Raw genomic sequence first — 17,779 nt, forward strand, 5'->3', positions numbered from 1 at the left:
AAGAGGCACATTTTTTAAATCAGGAACTGCTATTTTTAAATGCTTGTACCGCACCCTTCTCATACATCTGTAAGCTTACAATAAAAAACACTGATATATAAAAATAAAAAAGCTTCAAACCGGAAGCAGGCTCAGCAGATAAAAATATTATAAACAAATAAAAGGAAGGAGCTAGCCAGATGTCAGGTGGTAAAGAATTCCAATGACGGGGAGCAGCAAGCAAGAAGAGGCAAGCTCAGGATATGGAGGATATCATCCTGTGGACGTTACAGAAGCGAAGAGTGTGTGGAGTAGCAGATAAATAAGTGGAGCTGTAAGAATGAAGGCATTTAAAAGTTAACAGAATAAATGTAAGTAGAATATGAAAAGAATTAGCCAATATAAAAAGCAGAAACAAGCGGGAAACATAGCTATAGGGACAAGTTGAACAGATTATGAAGAATCCAAGGAAGAAGAGAGAGAGAACATATGGGGAGCAAAGCAAAAGCAAGTTTACAAGTTGATGGCTCATCAATACCTAAAACTCAAGTTGTCAAAAAGTATTTCATTTTTATGCATAGCTTCATTATTATTAATTTCAATTCTATAACATTACACATTTTAAAGAATAAAATATCAAAGCAGTTAACAGCCTACAAACTTTGTACAAATTATACACGTAAAAGGAAGTGTTACATAAAGTAGTTTAGTAAGCAGATGATATGGTATTATTCAGGATGCTAAAAGTCAAAGCAGACTTCAAAGATTTCCAGTGGGAAACAGGATGGATTTTTTGTCTGATCCAGCGTATCACTTTCTATGTCAATTTCCACAGAGGTAGCAAATGTTTTTAGTGTATGTACTGACAAAAACACCTCCTATATTTGACATAGCACCCACTATGTCTACAAATATGCACATACTTTTCTTTTAGCAGAAGCTGGCTGAGTCAAGAAAACATCCACGTCTCAAACCAAAATAAGCTCAGATCCAGACGAGGAAAAAAATCAACCTTAGTTTTAAAGCATTTCAATGTTTCTAGATTTGAAACTGTAGTTCTTGTGACCTGTTGCTTATCACAGAGAGCTCCTGACATTTAACCTTCCTTTTAAAAATGTAGCTGAACTGCTGGAGTGAAATACCAAGTCTGAGCCAAGTAAGGAAAAAACCTTAGCTATTCAATATTTTCAGAAAAGGAATACACAATGATGTTTTATTTTATTTTATGAGGAAGTTAGAAAACACACATATAATGAAATTGTTCTTTACAAAGACCTTGTATTCATTCTAAAACTGAAAATTACAGGTATAGAAAGAATTAAGTATCTTCTCAAATGAAATGTTTCCAATATCATGGCTTCTCAAAGTAGTTCCCATCGCAAAGTATTTAACAGCACAATCATGCTCCTGCTAATCTCCTCACCTTCCCATGAATTCTTACAGCCCAGTGAAAGTGTTTCAGATTTTCTTTTAAAAACAAAACAGCTACAGTCCTACCGCATGGCAAGTCAAAGCTGTTGAAAAGGGAAACATAAAATCAGCACAACACATGCCATTAATCTGGCAAAATATTTTGGGAAGTCCAACACAGTTAAAGGCAATTCATGCTTTGAAAAACACATGAGCTTGTTTTGGTGTTCCAGTTTATTAAATTTAGAGCCTGATTTATTTAGATCAATGTACATTTTACATATTAAAATTAGATTTTGCCCCATAGCATCACACCCTTCTACAAGACAGACATTTCAAAACTGGACAAATTTTCAGCTCCAATTATTACTGCCATTGTTTACACAGATACCACCAGTGACGCAATAATAAAGGCAAAATTACAAGAATTTGAGAAAAGTTCTCTCATAAATGTTAATGTGATAAGAAGTGGAAAACAGAACAGCTTTGGAACCAGGGAGAGTTAGACTAAGTTCTCAGTTAAGTGTCTACAGGTCAGAGACTGTCTCAAGTAGGCTACCATATTCTGATACAATAGCTACCAACATTGGAGGTGATTGACAAACTATTTTCTCATATGTCGACACAGAAAAATGGGGGGAAATAATTAAAGAATATATATACACACACATTCACAATAAGCTTGACTAATTCTGTACTTCCCTTATGGAAAAGATTTCTCATGTAATGGAAGTACGATTTCTCTCATTAAATAACAAGTTCAATTTTTTAAAAAACTTTTCTGCTAATTCCTAAAACCAGACATGTATAGAAAACTTATTTAAATCTTCCAAATTTCTCATTTTGCAGGAAAATATACAGACACTACTTTTGTTATCCTTATGCATCAAAGTCCATTAGGAGTTTAAGTACTCATGATTTCCAGGCCATTTATATGGTTCTAGAAGTTCATATGCCTCTCACTGATCTAACGCGGAATGGGAGGAAGATGGGCAAGGGAGGCTTTTTCTATGCAAAGTGGGAAACTTCAACCTTTGTTGAAGTACAACTACCACCCCCTGTTTAAGATTTTTCAAGCTGAGCTTATACTAGTTGTTCAGAAAAGTTGTAACTGATTTTATTCCATATACTTAGAAGCACACAATTTTTTTTTTAAAAAACCCTTTAATTATGCTCTCCTGAAACTGTTGTAATCTGCGCAGAAAAGGACCCCCTGACAAAAGTAATTTTGATCTTTAAAAAAATCCAGCATGACTACATTAAAAAACGTAATTTACAATAAGCAGTGTAAATAGCAAAGATAAACAGAAATGACAAGTTTCACAAATGAAAACTGGCAGACATATTTACTCCAAATATTTATAAAACTTTGTATCTTCCTTTGTTGGTTGGTTGGTATGAATTTTGCTGTAAGAGAAGAAAGCAGGATATGATTAATCAGACATACAGTTAGCATACTTTCTAAGCCAACTCAACTATAAAAACAGTAACAAAAGTGTAGCAAAACAAGTGTCTAAGGGCAAGGAAACACATAATGGAAAGCTCAATAAAGCATTTGATTGTGAGCTGAAGTGTCTGAAGTCAGTTCACCATGGAATAAACAAAGAATCCCAAATCCGAATCCAAAAGAAACACGATACAGAGCAGAAAATTATTAACATTGGTTTTTAAAAAAAGAAAGCTTCCATTTACAAAAGGAAATAAATCAGTTGTCTTCTATGGAAAGGTAAGAGATGTTTCCAAAGAAGCACATATGCAACCCTCTTAATTTTTTTAATGTACAAGGATATGTTTGTTAACCCCTTGGAGAGATGTCTCTAATAGCAAAATCCTCACAGTATTCTGTCTCTATCTGTTGCTACTGGTCCAGTATTTCTGGATTTGAGGTACTAAGTATAAATAGCTCAGGGGAGCAATCCTATGCTTCTGTGGAGGGCACCTGGGAGGCTGCTGAATAACTTGAACCTTCCTCTCCATACCTAGAAAGGGAGGACCATGATCAGAGGCCTCACTGGGTCGGCAGCAGAAAGCCCTGCTGCCAGAGCTTATTTGTCCTCTGCTCAGAAAGCAGTAAAACAAAGCGAGTCATTACAGGAGCATGTCAGGGCAGATTGGGGGAGGCACTGGCTTTCCTGGATCCAAAGCTCCTCCATTTCCCAGAAATGCCTCGAGAACGCAGGAGTAACTATACCAGTTCTGGAGCTGGTATAGGTTATTTCCCCTCCCACTGGAAACAATGGGAGGGTTTTTCAAACAAAGGAATTGGTGAGGAAAAAAGAGGGAGGAGCAGGTAAGAAGCCACCCACACAACTATATTTTGCCCTGTCTGGCATAAACCTGGTAGGGCTTTTGGAAATGGAAGCTACTTCACCCCTGAGTCTCCCCCGCCCTCCATGAACTTCGTAGGATTAATCTGTCCAGATTGTATTGCGGAATTATAGCACAAGTGGCAAACTGCATCTGGCTAATCCAGAATTCCTTCATGCTCCTTGAGCAGTTTCTACACATGGGTGGGGCTGCCCACCTGTCACATGACATCAGGTGATTTTCCTTTGAATCTCTAAGCGTGCTCCTGATTTTTCCTTTGCAGCTCTAGCTTAATACCCTTCTAAGATCAAAAGGAAAACCCCAGAATTCAAGTTGTTGCTGCAAAAGAAGAAATGCACTCTTCCTTTAATCTGGTCCTTTTTTTAATTTGGCAGGGCAACAGAAAAAGATATCAAAGTGCCAAATTCTATCAGTGGCTGGAAAGGATGAATTGGCTGCTCTCCTATTTATTCCTTTACATTTTAGCCATGTGGATTTACCTGCCCCTCACCTGCTGTCACACAATGTCAGGTGTTTGGTTTAGACCAAACTCATGCCACATGTCAAAAGGAGAAGCCTGAAAGGCCTAATTAAGCCCGTGGGTGAGCTGCTCCCCACCACTGATAACTGCTATGAAATACCTGGAATTTCAGACAAAAATTATGACTATTTCACCTACCAGTCTGATAAGCTCTTCTTTGATAAGCCTGGTGATTTCTGCCTTTGCTTTCTGCACAGCCAATTCATTGGCACCTGAAAGCAGAAAGTAAACAAAAATTAAATCATCAAGGACGAAGCAAGCAAACAGAAGAATCACATTGTGTTGGTAGCCATGAAAGTGCTTCAGTAATCCAGTAATTTGTGTATTGTGACATTAAACCTACATTAAGTTTCATAATGTTATACACATACATATTCACATTACCAAGAAATTCAGAAAAAACAGCAAGAAGAAATTAGTGGACAATGGAACAAGCACCCTCATGTCACCTTAAATCCATGGGGCTTGCATGGAGTTCCCACCAAAATTAATAACAAGGATATACGTATGGGAACGTGCTTGCCAGGGTTACATATTTAGTGAGTTTTGTATGTCGTCTGAATAGCTCCGCAGGAGTGATGCATTTCCCTCTTTCTATAACATTACACCAAATTTAAAAGCCATTAAAATAGTTTAGGTCTATAACAGTGGCTTCCCATATGAACCTGCCTGCACACTTTGATTAAATAAGGGAAACCCTGCTCTATGTCCTGCTCCCAGCAGACACTGTGGGTGGTGATCTGAAAGGAGGCCTTCTCGATGATGGGCTGCAAAGGCCCCCAAAGAAAAGAATGAGATGTGCCTGTAACTAAGAATTCAACATCCTGAAGTTACACTGGCAGCATCTTATGGCTATGGCCGACGGTGGTTAGATAAGAGGTAGGAAAAGAGGCTTGTAGAATCTTTTTTACCATCTTCCTTAAAAAATAAAACAAAAGTAAAGGATCCCTGACAGTTAAGTCCAGTCGTGAACGACTCTGGGGTTGCGGCGCTCATCTCGCTTTACTGGCTGAGGGAGCCGACATTTGTCTGCAAACAGTTTTTCCGGGTCATGTGGCCAGCATGACTAAGCCGCTTCTGGCGAAACCAGAGCAGCGCACGGAAACACCATTTACCTTCCCACCTATTTATCTATTTGCACTTTGACGTGCTTTTGAACTGCTAGGTTGGCAGGAGCTGGGACCGTCGCAGGGATTCAAACCGCCAACCTTCTGATCAGCAAGCCCAAGGCTCAGTGGTTTAGACCACAGCGCCACCCACATCCCTTACCATCCTCCTAGCTGGAGCCAAAAGTAAAATGGTGGCTGATGTGCAGAGGCAATTACCTGCTGCATCCCAAGAGCCCCATTTGCTGAGATGACCTGTACACACAAGATGTGATACAAATTTGTATATGCCTTAGAGCTTGTTAAGTTCTTGGAGCTGGCCCTAATGTGGCTGCCCTCCCCATCACATGGAAACATCTAACAATATGGAAGATTCCTGCTCCAATAACTGAGGCTGCCAGGAGTGTCTGGTGTTGGTCTTAGAACTAGAACAATGCAGTGGAGTGTGCTCACCCCCTTCAGTTGAGAGAAAGACAGGGAACAGGCCTGCTACTGTATGGGCATTTCCGGTTGGGGAGGACAAACCTGAATCTACTCTGGTGTGTTACCCTGGTCAAGTCTGGGTACTTGTTTTGCTCCAGCTTAAAAATGCCACCACTAGAAGCCCTGCACTTCCCCTTGCTTTTGACAAATCATTGCAAATATCTTTAGAAGGTCAAGTCGCTGGCTGGTTGATGGGAAAGGTGGCTTGTAATGAACTGACAGCTTGTTTGAACTCCATGCTCCATGTAACCACTGTAACCAGAACACACATCCATTGTCCTTCATCACCAGGTGAACCAATGGGAAGTCCAGATGGCAGTATTTAAAAATGTAAAAGCTACTATTGTTCAACTTGCTCCTTTAATTTCTTCTTGTCAGCAGTTTTGGACACTCTGGTCAACAGTGAGCCCTCTGCTGGTGTGGGCACACAGGGAAATGTCAGACCATGTTGACTCCTGAAACTACTCAATATTGCAGGTTTTCCACACCTTGTTGCAGATGTACCCTCCTGAATACTGGCTTGTGTCAAATTGACTATGTGGTTAATCTCTACAGCCAATATTTGTGTCAAGCACTTCTCCCATCTCACTGAGAACAGCAGCACATATCACCTGCTGTGCCAACTTTTCTAGAACAAGGCAGAATTTACTTTCTTTGCCCTTTAAGAAAGCAACAATAGATGTGTCTAGGCATCTTTTCACAAGAACACAATTCACTTGACTTTCTAGCCTAGTAAGCTGCAATGCTTGCTAAAAACATGCCCTATGTGGCATTCATTTTACATTCACCAGACGGCTGTAATGGGAGTTTTCCCATAACAATTGTTAGATTGTACTAAATATATTGTTTTGGTGGAAATGATTAGCAATACTCACTCTCAATGGCCAAGTAAATTTTTCGTTCTCCCTCCTTGGGCTCTTTGCCTGGAGGAAAGTATGTTCCTCTGATTGTAATGGCAGCTTCAGAATATTCACTTATTCTGTGCAGAGCTTCCTTTGATGTTACTTTCCACCTGGCAGTCTGTAAAACAAAAGAAGCAAAGAAAGGGAAAATATGCTAAGTATTAAATGTAAAAAGGCTAAGTGGAATTCTAAACAAAGGGACTGCACAGTAAGTAGCATAACAGAATGACCAGAAACCAGAAATGGGGAGACAGTTTAAGTGATTAATGCTTTGATATTTAGAATTTAAAAAAAATTATAAGTAACATTTTATAAAAAGTATAGTAAGTGCCATTTAATAGTTCTTTTCTTTCATTACTATATAGGACAATTTTAAAAAGCTAAACACTTCTTAATGTATCAGAAATAGTCTATATAAAAAATAATCATAAGACAGCTCTCTCTCTCTCTCTATATATATATATGCGCAAACTGTCCTCAGATAATCATTATATATATTATTATAAAACGGCCCTGGTGGAAGTGTAGTTTTGTTCATGAATGAAGTCTCTGCAGTGAGTTTCTGAAGTGCCTTTATGAATTGGAAAGAAAAAATATTTGGCAGAATGTCAATGGATTATTAAGTGTGAATATAGTTGATATATTTTTAAAGTAGTTTTCAAGACAACAAAAAATATATTAGTCAGAAAACAAAAAGGAAGGAAATCTTATTCAGTGGAAGAATACCTTTTTCAGTGTGAAAGTTTCACTCCTTCATTAAACCACAAATGCTGCTGACTAGCGAAAAAGACCACAGTTGCACAGCAGCAGTTAAACAGTTGATAATATTAAGGATGGATATGGCAATTAAGAACCTATGCTAGCAAGAAACTGTCTACTAGATTCCCGGCTAGAGCCCTGAGCTATCCAACCACCACTGCAATATGAAGAATCCACCACCACAAAATCTTGCCTGTGGGAAATCATTGATCTCCAGTTCTTCCTCATATCTTTTAAAAGATTCATTTTGTCCGCCTTCCTGTTTTTCCTCCTCTTGTTTCTCTATGGGCACGTAATTCAGCTTGGCATTGATCTTCTCAGCCAGTTGTTCTGCAATGGTCTTTGCAGATACGGTTGGAGCCTGAATGGTGCCACCCCTCAGGATAGCATTTGTAGCTTGCTGCATCACATCCTGTAATAAGGTATTTTTTTAATAAAACAAAACAAATTTCAGAAACATACCACAGCACAAGGTAGTACAAGAATTTTATCAGCATATGAATGTTGTTTCATAACCATCTGTGCATATATATATATATATATATACATATACTAAATCTGCACAAATGAGACGTCCCTATCACTGACTAATCCCAAGTCCCCTTGGATGTACAAACAAAACAAATGTTGAATTGAAACAAAAACAATATTATCCCAGGATAACTACCGTATTTTTCGCTTTATAAGACGCACCAGACGACAAGGCGCACCTAATTTTTGGAGGAGGAAAACAAGAAAAAAAATATTCTGAATCTCAGAAGCCAGAACAGCAAGAGGGATCGCTGTGCAGTGAAAGCAGCAATCCCTCTTGCTGTTCTGGCTTCTGGGATAGCTGCACAGCCTGCATTCGCTCCATAAGACGCACACACATTTCCCCTTACTTTTTAGGAGGGAAAAAGTGAGTCTTATAGAGCAAAAAATACGGTAATCATATAAATTCCCAGATGGGTAGCCATGCGAGCCTGTTGCAGCAAAAGCAGTTAAAAAGACTGTAAACAAAAATGCTTGTGGTACCTTAAAGGCTAACCAGTTTATTATTGAATAAGCTTTCATGGATGATGAACCATAAAAGTTTATGCCGTAATAAATTTCTTAATTTTTAAAGTGCCATAAACTGCTATTTTTAATCATAAAAACGGGCCTTCAGACAGTCTTTGCATTCTAGTAGCAACCATATATATAAGCACAGCACACCTCACATAAAAAATTGATACAATTATTAGCAGAACCATGCAGTCTTGGTGTTCAAAGTTAAGCCTGAAATCAAACACAGTGTCGTCAGAAATGCACTAGCTATAATCCAGGTTACAGCAGATGTGATGTTCCCAGGTTTTGGAAGGAACTGCCAGAATAAATAATGCAGGCTAGGGCCGCTGCTGTGACAATCTACAGATCTGCAATACTGGATATATCTTTTATTTAGATAATAAACAACACAGTGTATTTTCCAAGAGTGATCTTGTTCATATATTGTTAGACCCTGAATTTTTAACAGTGGAGCTGCTCTCATTACAGACTTAAACTCATCAATACATTATCAACTGGGCAGGTCAGCTATGGGCCAAATTATAAGTGACTGGAGCAGCTACATGCATTCAAGTATAAAGCAGAACATCTGTCCCTTTTGAATTTTTATTTTATTTTTTGCACCTAGGAGTATATGCCAGTGAGGAGAGCTATTCTTTCCTTTGCCCGACACAGCTGGCTTCCTGTGATGCAAGCATTTTTCTCCCCACTTCAGATATTAGAGTTGGCTGGGAGTGTTTTGAAGCAATGGAGCACAAGGCAAAATAAGGGATGGCCTAGCTTCCCTCATCCATGTACTATTTTTTTATGTCTGCCCAATTAAGGCATGAAAGTGAGACATATTCCTAAATAAACATGGCTGCCCCATCACATCAAGTCTGGCATAACAGAACTAAAACAGCATTTTGCTACCAATTATACTTTTAAACAAAAATGCCGAAAAGCATTACCAGGCTCTTGTCCAAGTTTGCACGGGTTTACATACAGGTATGTCTATAAACATGGCCTAAACTGTATTGTGTTTGCTTGTTTGCGGAATGAGCTTGGACTAACAGCTTTATAATAAGAGGAAACGAATCTGGAACAGGATTAAGCACTTTCTCAAAACAGCTGCCCCCAAGTCATGAATCCCTTTCCTAGGTTGCAACTCTGTATAAGCAACCAAGTGGTGGGGATCCCAAAAGCCCAAGGGTTTCAGGATGCTTTTGTTATACAAAAGAAAACAATGCTCGGCAAAAAAACTGTATTTGTAACTCCTCTGTTCCAAACACTGCTGTTCCAGAAATCCACACCTGCATTTTCTGCATGCAATTAGTTGCATGCATCTTTGGATTCTGGCCTAAATTTGGAATGGGGTTTTATCCTAGTACCATGAAATACCTTCTATGAGAAAAACCCTCCCCTTATTAGCAAAATGATCTCACCCCAAACATAAAATCCAAGGACCAATAGGATTGAATAGATTACACCCATAAGTAATATAAAATTAGTATGGTGATATCTTTCACCTGCTATTGATAATCTGAATGGCATGCTATTTATTCTCTGAATGATCCCAACCAGTCACTGATCATTCAACTAGCTGTTATAACTGGTTGCTCTTTTTTTTTTGCTGTGACAGGAGGCTTTTCATATGGTTTTATTGCTCTACTGCATTTATTTATTTATGATTGTAACTAAATTTTTACTGTTTAGTTTTATGTTATGACTGTTCGTTGCTCTGAGAGTCTGTGCTGAAAGAGCAGCAAATAAATTCTGTAGCATTTTAATGCCTCCTGTTACCAAGACAACTGAGCCAACACACTCTCTTGCAGTGCAGTGAAATTACCTCAGCATGCCAAGATAGGAAAAAGTGACTGAGGTGCTTCAGCAATGAGAATGCTCCCGATTTTACTGCACTGTGGCAGTTTCACTGCCACACAGCAAGGCAAGGAGCGTCCGCACAGCTGCCTCAGCAAGTAAGGTATGTGCCCTACTCCCCTCCCTGACAGTACTGCGGCGGCATGGCCAACACTAGCCATGATAGTATGATTCCCTCTATGTTCCTTGACCGGTTAGAGTAAGTCAGAGGAGAAGATAGCTCAGACCAAAAAAAGAAGTGTCAAAATACCTACAGAGGAAGAAACGAGAGTTGTGAATTGTTGCAGAGAAAAGAGATCCTGTTTAAGGTTTTCTGGGAACTTTGCATCAACTCATGATTCTGGCATGTTCTCCACATTGCACACAAATAGTGGGCAAAATACTGCTCACCTAGGAAGTGGCTCATGCAGAGCAAAACGTGTATGAACAGTAACCCATTTTCAGATTTAAAAAACCCTTCCAGTAGCATCTTAAGAGACTAAATTTGTTATTGGTATGAGCTTATGTGTGCATGCACACTTCTTCAGATACACTGAAACAGAAGTCACCAGACCCTTATATTTTCAGATATTAACTTTATGGCTGAAGTAAGTTGGGCCTGTTTAGTTAGCATTAGTACATACATATTTATAGTACTGGTGCACGTTTTTCTTTTCTTTTTTCTTTTCTTTTCCCTTTTCTATTTCCATTGTTTTTTGGTCAACAAACATATTACTTAATTTTATTTAATGTCCTCTGGGACTAAATAGGGACCTATTTTTTGCTATCTATCCCAAGCTAGGACTGAAGCGTTCATAAAAAATATATGAGAATGACAAAAATGAGAAAATTCTTATTTGGTAATCACTGATACTGAGCATGCTAACAGCCAAGCACAAAAAAACCTGTTCATGCAGAAATACCATTCTATAAAGAACTTTTGTTAAAAAGGCATATTTGCATGTCAAATATGGTTAATGACTTTTTTTAGGGACCTTGAAAAATTATGAAGGTATTTATAACTTTCATCGTTGGCCCAGTTATTGGCACTAATACTTTGAATTTCTGCATCAACAGTCACATCAAAAACACTTCAAATCTTGCCAACATATATGCAGTGGAACTTTTGGTTATCTGGGCCTCCCACATATGAATTCCTTTTCTTGCCCTGTGCCCCTCTGCTCTGCTAACCAGGCCATCAAATTCCTAGACTGCCCAGCAACACCTGGTTCTTCATCCCTGCTGTAGTGGCTATTCAAAATAAATGCTTCACTCCTCACTTCTGGGATAGTTACATATATAGAACCAGAGAAAGGCATTAAAAGGGAAGGTGAATTTTTTACTCCTTTTTCAATAGTACTTAACTTGGGCTGTATGGTTTTGTGTCAATCAAAACTGAGCATTTTGTAACACAGAACTCTGTAAACATTGTCTACACCATTTTTTACCCCAGTGTAAATGTGTGTGTCTCTTAGGGTTGTCCAGATAATGAGAATTCTACTGGATGCAGTTGGCAACATATAACATATTCAATAAAAGTTTAGAAATGTTTGCTTTGTAAAGGAGGGTGACCTTAAATTGAAAAGAGACCAATACTTGTGCCTCGGCTCCAAGATTCTTCTGTGCATTGATTCTCAATGCCAATCTCTTAGCAATTTCTAACTTTTCTGCATTTCCTGCTGTGGGGGCAGGAACGTTAGATGTCCCGCCAGATGATGCCATGTCCTTTACTCTTTTCTTTGAATTGAACATACTTTCAATCTGCTCGTCAATCTATTGAAAAAGAAAAAACAATGTAATTTCAAGTATTTGGAAATTATGGTCAACTCTGTCAGTGGAAGCCCAGTGGAAGGGCTTTTCCTTTTGTAATGGGGCTTCTCCCATGTCCTCCCCCTGTGTGACCCCCACAATTGGCTCTGGGGGAGGTCAGAACCCCCTGGAAAAGAACACAGTGGAGGCAGGATTGTTCCATCTGATGTGTGCAACACCAAATTCCACCTATTATATGAATAAAAGCAAGAATCAGTCTCTGAAATAATTCGGCCTGGAGTGTTGACAGTCTCATTTTGAGTGAAAGGCAATAGAAAAATCATCAAAACTTGAAAACCATGCCTGACCTTCATTATTATTATTATTATTTATTATTATTATTATTATTATCTTGATATTTTATTAAGGATTTTCTTGTTTTACAGAAGTAAGTGTAATGCCTCGTTGTTGTTTTTCCATGTAACATTTTTACAAATCCATTTCATTTGTTGAGGCATTAGGGGGGGAAGAAAAGAAAAAAGAAAGAAAAAAGAAAGGGGGGCTGACCTTCATTATAAACAGTTTCAAGAAAGGCAGATAAATTAGTTCATTGCAGAAAAAAACGAGGAGCGTTGTGACTCCTTGAAGTGTAACAAATTTCTTATGACATACAGCTGTCATGGACCAAAATCTACTCCATCAAATGCATCTGATGAAGTGGACTGGACTTTAGCCCATAAAAGTTTATGTATAATAAATCTGTTAGTCTTCAAGGTCTCACAAGGTTCTTTGTTATAAACAGCAGGTAACATCCAGTGATGTCTGCCCAACTGTGGAAGGGAATTCACTTGTGTAACATGACTTCCCTTCCTTTCAACCCTGAAGCCCCCCACATGTCACCAAATCTGATCCAGCGGATCTGTCAATTTTCTGGAGTGAAGCCTGGGAGCTCCCAGAGGCCTACAAAAGGTGAAAACAGGAAACTCCTGCTGCATGAGGGGATGCCCACTTGTGCAAGGTTGAATGCCATCAAGTATTCAGTTTCCATTTAATGTAAAGAGTATGAAGCATCGGAATGCGAAAAATCCTTTTAATTGTATATAAAAAGGAAATTCAGCTAACAAGCAACCATGTTTTTGTGAAATAAATCAGAACAGAAGCAAAAAAAGTGAGTCACAATTCTGTAGTTACTATATATATATATGAAGAGAATGCTATGCTAAAAAGTAAATTTAAATACTTACTGAAACTGCCGTATCTTCATCATCTGAATCTTGCAAGCCAAGTGCAGCTTTTTGTAATTTCTTCCGCTCATTAGCCAAAGCTTCCTCAGTTTCATCAAACTTGAATCCTTTCCCAGAAAACCCGCTGCTCTTCTTAATTGTTTTCCCCTCCTAAAAGGCAAATCTCCTTGTTCAGAAGTCACTTCCACAATATAAAAATTCCAACTTAGCTTTTAACATGTCTATTGCAAATATTTTAATACTTGTTTATGTTAATGAATGGGGGAGCTGATCCTGCTAAAGTGCTGTTAAGCACTCACAACACATAAATGCAGGTAGAAAAACTCCATATGCAAAAAACTCCAAATGTAGAAACAAAAAAGGAGATTTAACAGATATCACACAGAAAGTAGGAATATAAGTTTCACCTTAAAAAATAACTACATGGCACCTGTAGAACAAAAAGAACAAATCCACTGAACCCTTATTCTTTTTTAGATATTTCCATGCACACCCAAGCAACATTTTAACGAAAAACTAAAAAATGAAACTGCAATGCTTTTCAGCCTATAAATTGAGGCATGATCTACATATGCAGCAAAATGGAATGGACAATAGATAACACCACTTCAAGCTGCAGGTAGGGGGTGGGTGCCATTTTTTACTGCTCCTTATGTATAAAACTTCCTAGATGTAAAAACAAAAACACAAGGCAGAAAGGTCAAACACAGGCCACTCCCTTTTCTAGGTTTCTACTTGTGGGAAGTTGTTGCACAAAAAAGCACTCAAAAATGCCATCACCAAACCAGCAGTCTGAAGTAAACGACATTCTTTTACCTCCTTCTCATTATATTATTACCAGGCCTAACGCTACAGCATAGCCTCCAAACTTTAAAAGTACAGCTTGGATTCAAGAAGAAAAAGGAACAAAACTCCTGCACACAAGCACACACAGTGCTCAAATAGGCAGGCTCTATGGCAGACCTCAAGCTACTGTTTGCTTAATCAGAAAAAAAACATATTTGGATTAGTTTCACTTTTCTCTCCCAACACTCAAAGTGGGAGGTGTTCTTGAGCAGAAGACACTTTGGCTCCAATCCCATAAAAGCCACGTTAAAACTATGTCCCAACAAGTGCCCATCTGAAGCCTATTTAACAACTGTTTTGTCTTTGCACAAACAGTATCAGACAACGGAAAAGTGGATTACTTACAGCCTTCTGCTGATCTTTGAAGTCGGTCCAAAGCTTCTCCAGCTCAGGAGGAACTGGATTACTTGACAACTCCAAAGCTTTAATTATATCACCAGCATACCGTGCTTGATCTTCAGTAATGAAGGTATATGCATAACCCTGTTAATAAAATATTATGTATAAACTTTGGGGGCAGTTATATTTTAGGACACAACAATCCACCAAGCTAATGTGAAGAACTTAATTCACTGTTTGGGGGCAACCAAATATATAACAAATAGGGTGACAGGTAAGAAGAGCAATCACAAGACACCAGTCTGTTTTAATCTTGTGGTGACTTCTTAACCCACAGGTGAACCAATGGGAATGTAGTCACTGACTTCCGTGGTATCACAGTTCTTTTGCTAAGGTTTCCACAGGACCTGATAGCGTTCCAGGATTGACTTTTAGCTTTTTTTTAAAAGTAAGAGACAGGGGGCAGCATCCAACAAGTCAACTACACTGATGCAAGAAACCTTTGTGTGTGCAACAGCCCACTCATCAAGTCCAGACAGTTGGGGGACTCTGGAGAAGATTTTTTTTTTTTTGGGGGGGGGGGGAGGGAACAGAAGATCTGTTGCACCAGCAGAATCCCACTGGCATAGCACTGGAAGCAACCCAAAATTTACATTTTTAAGACTTAATTTTATCTTTCTACATTTCAGTTATAAAAAGGTCTTCTTTAAAAAATAACCTCATTTAAAAAGAAACTGGAACAATGCAAACATATGCTGTACATAGACATTATCCATAGTTCAGTGCAACATGAATTAGGATGCTAATTTGTTCCAGGACTGCAGTGATCTTACTGTACCTGCAGATGAATATGGTTGCCTTGAAGCCAACATAATTCTACAGTACAAAACTGGTGTGGGATGCATGGCCAATAGAATCTGAATTATGCCTTGAGGTTACACAATGGCTTATACAGTTACAAACCAATATAAGATTATTATTATCATTATCATCTTCTGATCTAACTGAGTGATCAGTTAGAACGCATGCTTGTTCAGAAAACGTGAATGTCAAAATGAACTTCCTGCTGATTTAAATCATGACTTAGATCAGATTTAATATAGGTAAAGGGATCCCTGACCGTTAGGTCCAATCGTGACCGACTCTGGGGTTGCGGCGCTCATCTCAGCTAGGTCATGTGGCCAGCATGACTAAACCGCTTCTGGCGAACCAGAGCAGCGCACGGAAACGCCGTTTACCTTCCCGCCGGAGCGGTACCTATTTATCTACTTGCACTTTGACGTGCTTTCGAACTGCTAGGTGGGCAGGAGCAGGGACCGAGCAACAGGAGCTCACCCTGTCGCGGGGATTCGAACAGCCGACCTTCTGATCAGCAAGTCCTAGGCTCTGTGGTTTAACCCACAGCACCACACGCGTTCCTAGATTTAAAATACCTTTATTTAAAACTGATCCACCTGCAGTGTTCTGCAAATTCTCCACCTCCAGCAGACAAAATCATCTTTATCAGAGTACTGTTTTTAGCAGTTTATTTATAAAAAATATTGCATACATACTTTGTTGCCTGCTCGTCCAGTTCTGCCTGCTCTGTGCACATAATCCTCATAATGATTGGGGCAGCTGTAGTTGACTACAAGCATAAGATGTTTTACATCAAGACCTCGGGCTGCCACGGATGTGGCCACAAGAAGCTTGCACACTCCACTCTTAAAATCATTGATTATGCTATCTCTGTCATACTGATCAATACCTGTGGAGGACACACAAAACAGATGTTGAGAAATGACATTATTCAGGTTTCATTACTCTAGTTATATAGATGTAATGACTGAAAAATTCCATTACCTCCATGAAGAGACAGGCAGGGATAAGAGGCTCTCATTAAGTCTTTCAGCAATCCATCAGCATGTTCTTGTTTATCTACAAATATAATGACAGCTCCTTGTTCCTGATAATGTCCCAATAATTCAAGTAACTTCAAAAACTTGTTCTCCTCCTCTATGACAATCTGAAAGAACAACATGGTTTAAGGAGACAGCACCTCACGGATAATTGCTTAAATTGGCTTCCAGTCAAATTGGAAGTAAAAATCAAGTAGGTCAATATACAGTTCTCTTCCATCTCAACTCTATGATTTCTTGCTTTAATTTTGTGCAAATTGCTAAATTTTGCAAGAAAAACTACAGCTGCATCTAAGCAAGTGGGTCTTCTCTTGCTTTTGGGAGTTGGGGAGTAACCCTCCTATGAAAGAAGTACAAGAAAGAGCTGTGCTGCTAGGAAGCTCCCATTATATATAAGCTTCCTGGCACAACAGCTCATAGACTGTGGATACAAATAGTAACGTTGGTCAAAGGAAAAATAAATAATATCCTTGGTATAAGGAAAAATAAATTTCACTGTAAGGTATTTTTATCAGTCTAGCCAAAGCCATGTAAGACAAGGATAAACATAATCACTATTCCCTACTTTGTAAAGTGAATGTATTTTAGAGGTCTATTTTTTTCAAAATAATCCAGAGCTGAAGCCATCTTGGATGTAGTTTTGTGTGTACAACTGAGTTTTGAGCAGTTTGTTGCAAACGCAGCAGATACAGAAGATATATTCCTGAAACTTACCACTTTTTGTTCCACATCAGAACAGACGACACTCCTACCACCAACTTGGACTTCTATTGGCTTGCTTAATATTCGACGAGCTAAAGCCTCCATGGCTCTAGGGAAGGTAGCAGAGAACATAACAGTCTGGCGATCAGGTCTCACATTGTCTACAATGCGCATAACCTAGAGCAAGTTCAAAGGGAAGGTTAACACCACAATTCTCCAAATCAAATTACTTGCATCTTAGCTCATGCAATACAATGCAAAACCTTACACAGACAGTTCTGGGAAACATTTTAGTAACCAAACATTTTTGCAAAAGCCAATGGAACATAACAGGCATAGGCAAACTCAGCCCTCCAGATGTTTTGGAACTACAAATCCCATGATCACTAGCTAACAGGACCAGTGGTCAGAGATGATGGGAATGGTAGTCCCAAAACATCTGGATTGCCTATGCCTGGTTTACCCCAACAGTTTACATTGGTTGTACAAATACTCAAATAGCAATATGCTCTCAGTGCTTTTTCATTTAGTGAAAGAAAATTGTAATTGGAAAGCAAGTGAACATTGGGGACATTGTTTACTATTGGGCATGGGACAATCTCCTATAAGGATTATTTTTGCAGGTCTACTTCTTACAAATTCTGCAACA

The 17,779-nt window shown here is 38.8% G+C and overlaps 1 protein-coding gene across 5 annotated transcripts in view; it reads right to left on the bottom strand.

Annotated features, from left to right (window-relative positions):
- Window positions 1-1,163: 1,163 nt before the first annotated feature.
- Window positions 1,164-17,779, bottom strand: part of DDX46 (DEAD-box helicase 46) — a 35,706-nt gene continuing 19,090 nt past the window's right edge. For 2 of the 5 annotated variants that reach the window (XM_083428790.1, XM_083428788.1), the window contains exons 15-24: window positions 17,143-17,307; window positions 16,373-16,535; window positions 16,084-16,277; window positions 14,537-14,674; window positions 13,346-13,495; window positions 11,949-12,125; window positions 7,681-7,899; window positions 6,702-6,846; window positions 4,376-4,449; window positions 1,164-2,796 (exon numbers count right to left, since the gene is read on the bottom strand). In XM_083428790.1, the coding sequence (XP_083284916.1) occupies window positions 2,749-2,796; window positions 4,376-4,449; window positions 6,702-6,846; window positions 7,681-7,899; window positions 11,949-12,125; window positions 13,346-13,495; window positions 14,537-14,674; window positions 16,084-16,277; window positions 16,373-16,535; window positions 17,143-17,307 (1,473 nt within the window). In that variant the 3' untranslated portion in view covers window positions 1,164-2,748. Of the gene's footprint in view, window positions 2,797-4,375; window positions 4,450-6,701; window positions 6,847-7,680; window positions 7,900-11,924; window positions 12,470-12,668; window positions 13,496-14,536; window positions 14,675-16,083; window positions 16,278-16,372; window positions 16,536-17,142; window positions 17,308-17,779 lie in introns of all 5 variants that reach the window. The other 3 variants (XM_083428789.1, XM_083428787.1, XR_014508422.1) reach the window with 2 other exon arrangements.

This window comes from Podarcis tiliguerta (genome assembly GCF_965153285.1).
Source record: "Podarcis tiliguerta genome assembly, chromosome: 2".
In the NCBI taxonomy this organism is placed as follows: Eukaryota; Metazoa; Chordata; class Lepidosauria; order Squamata; family Lacertidae; genus Podarcis; species Podarcis tiliguerta.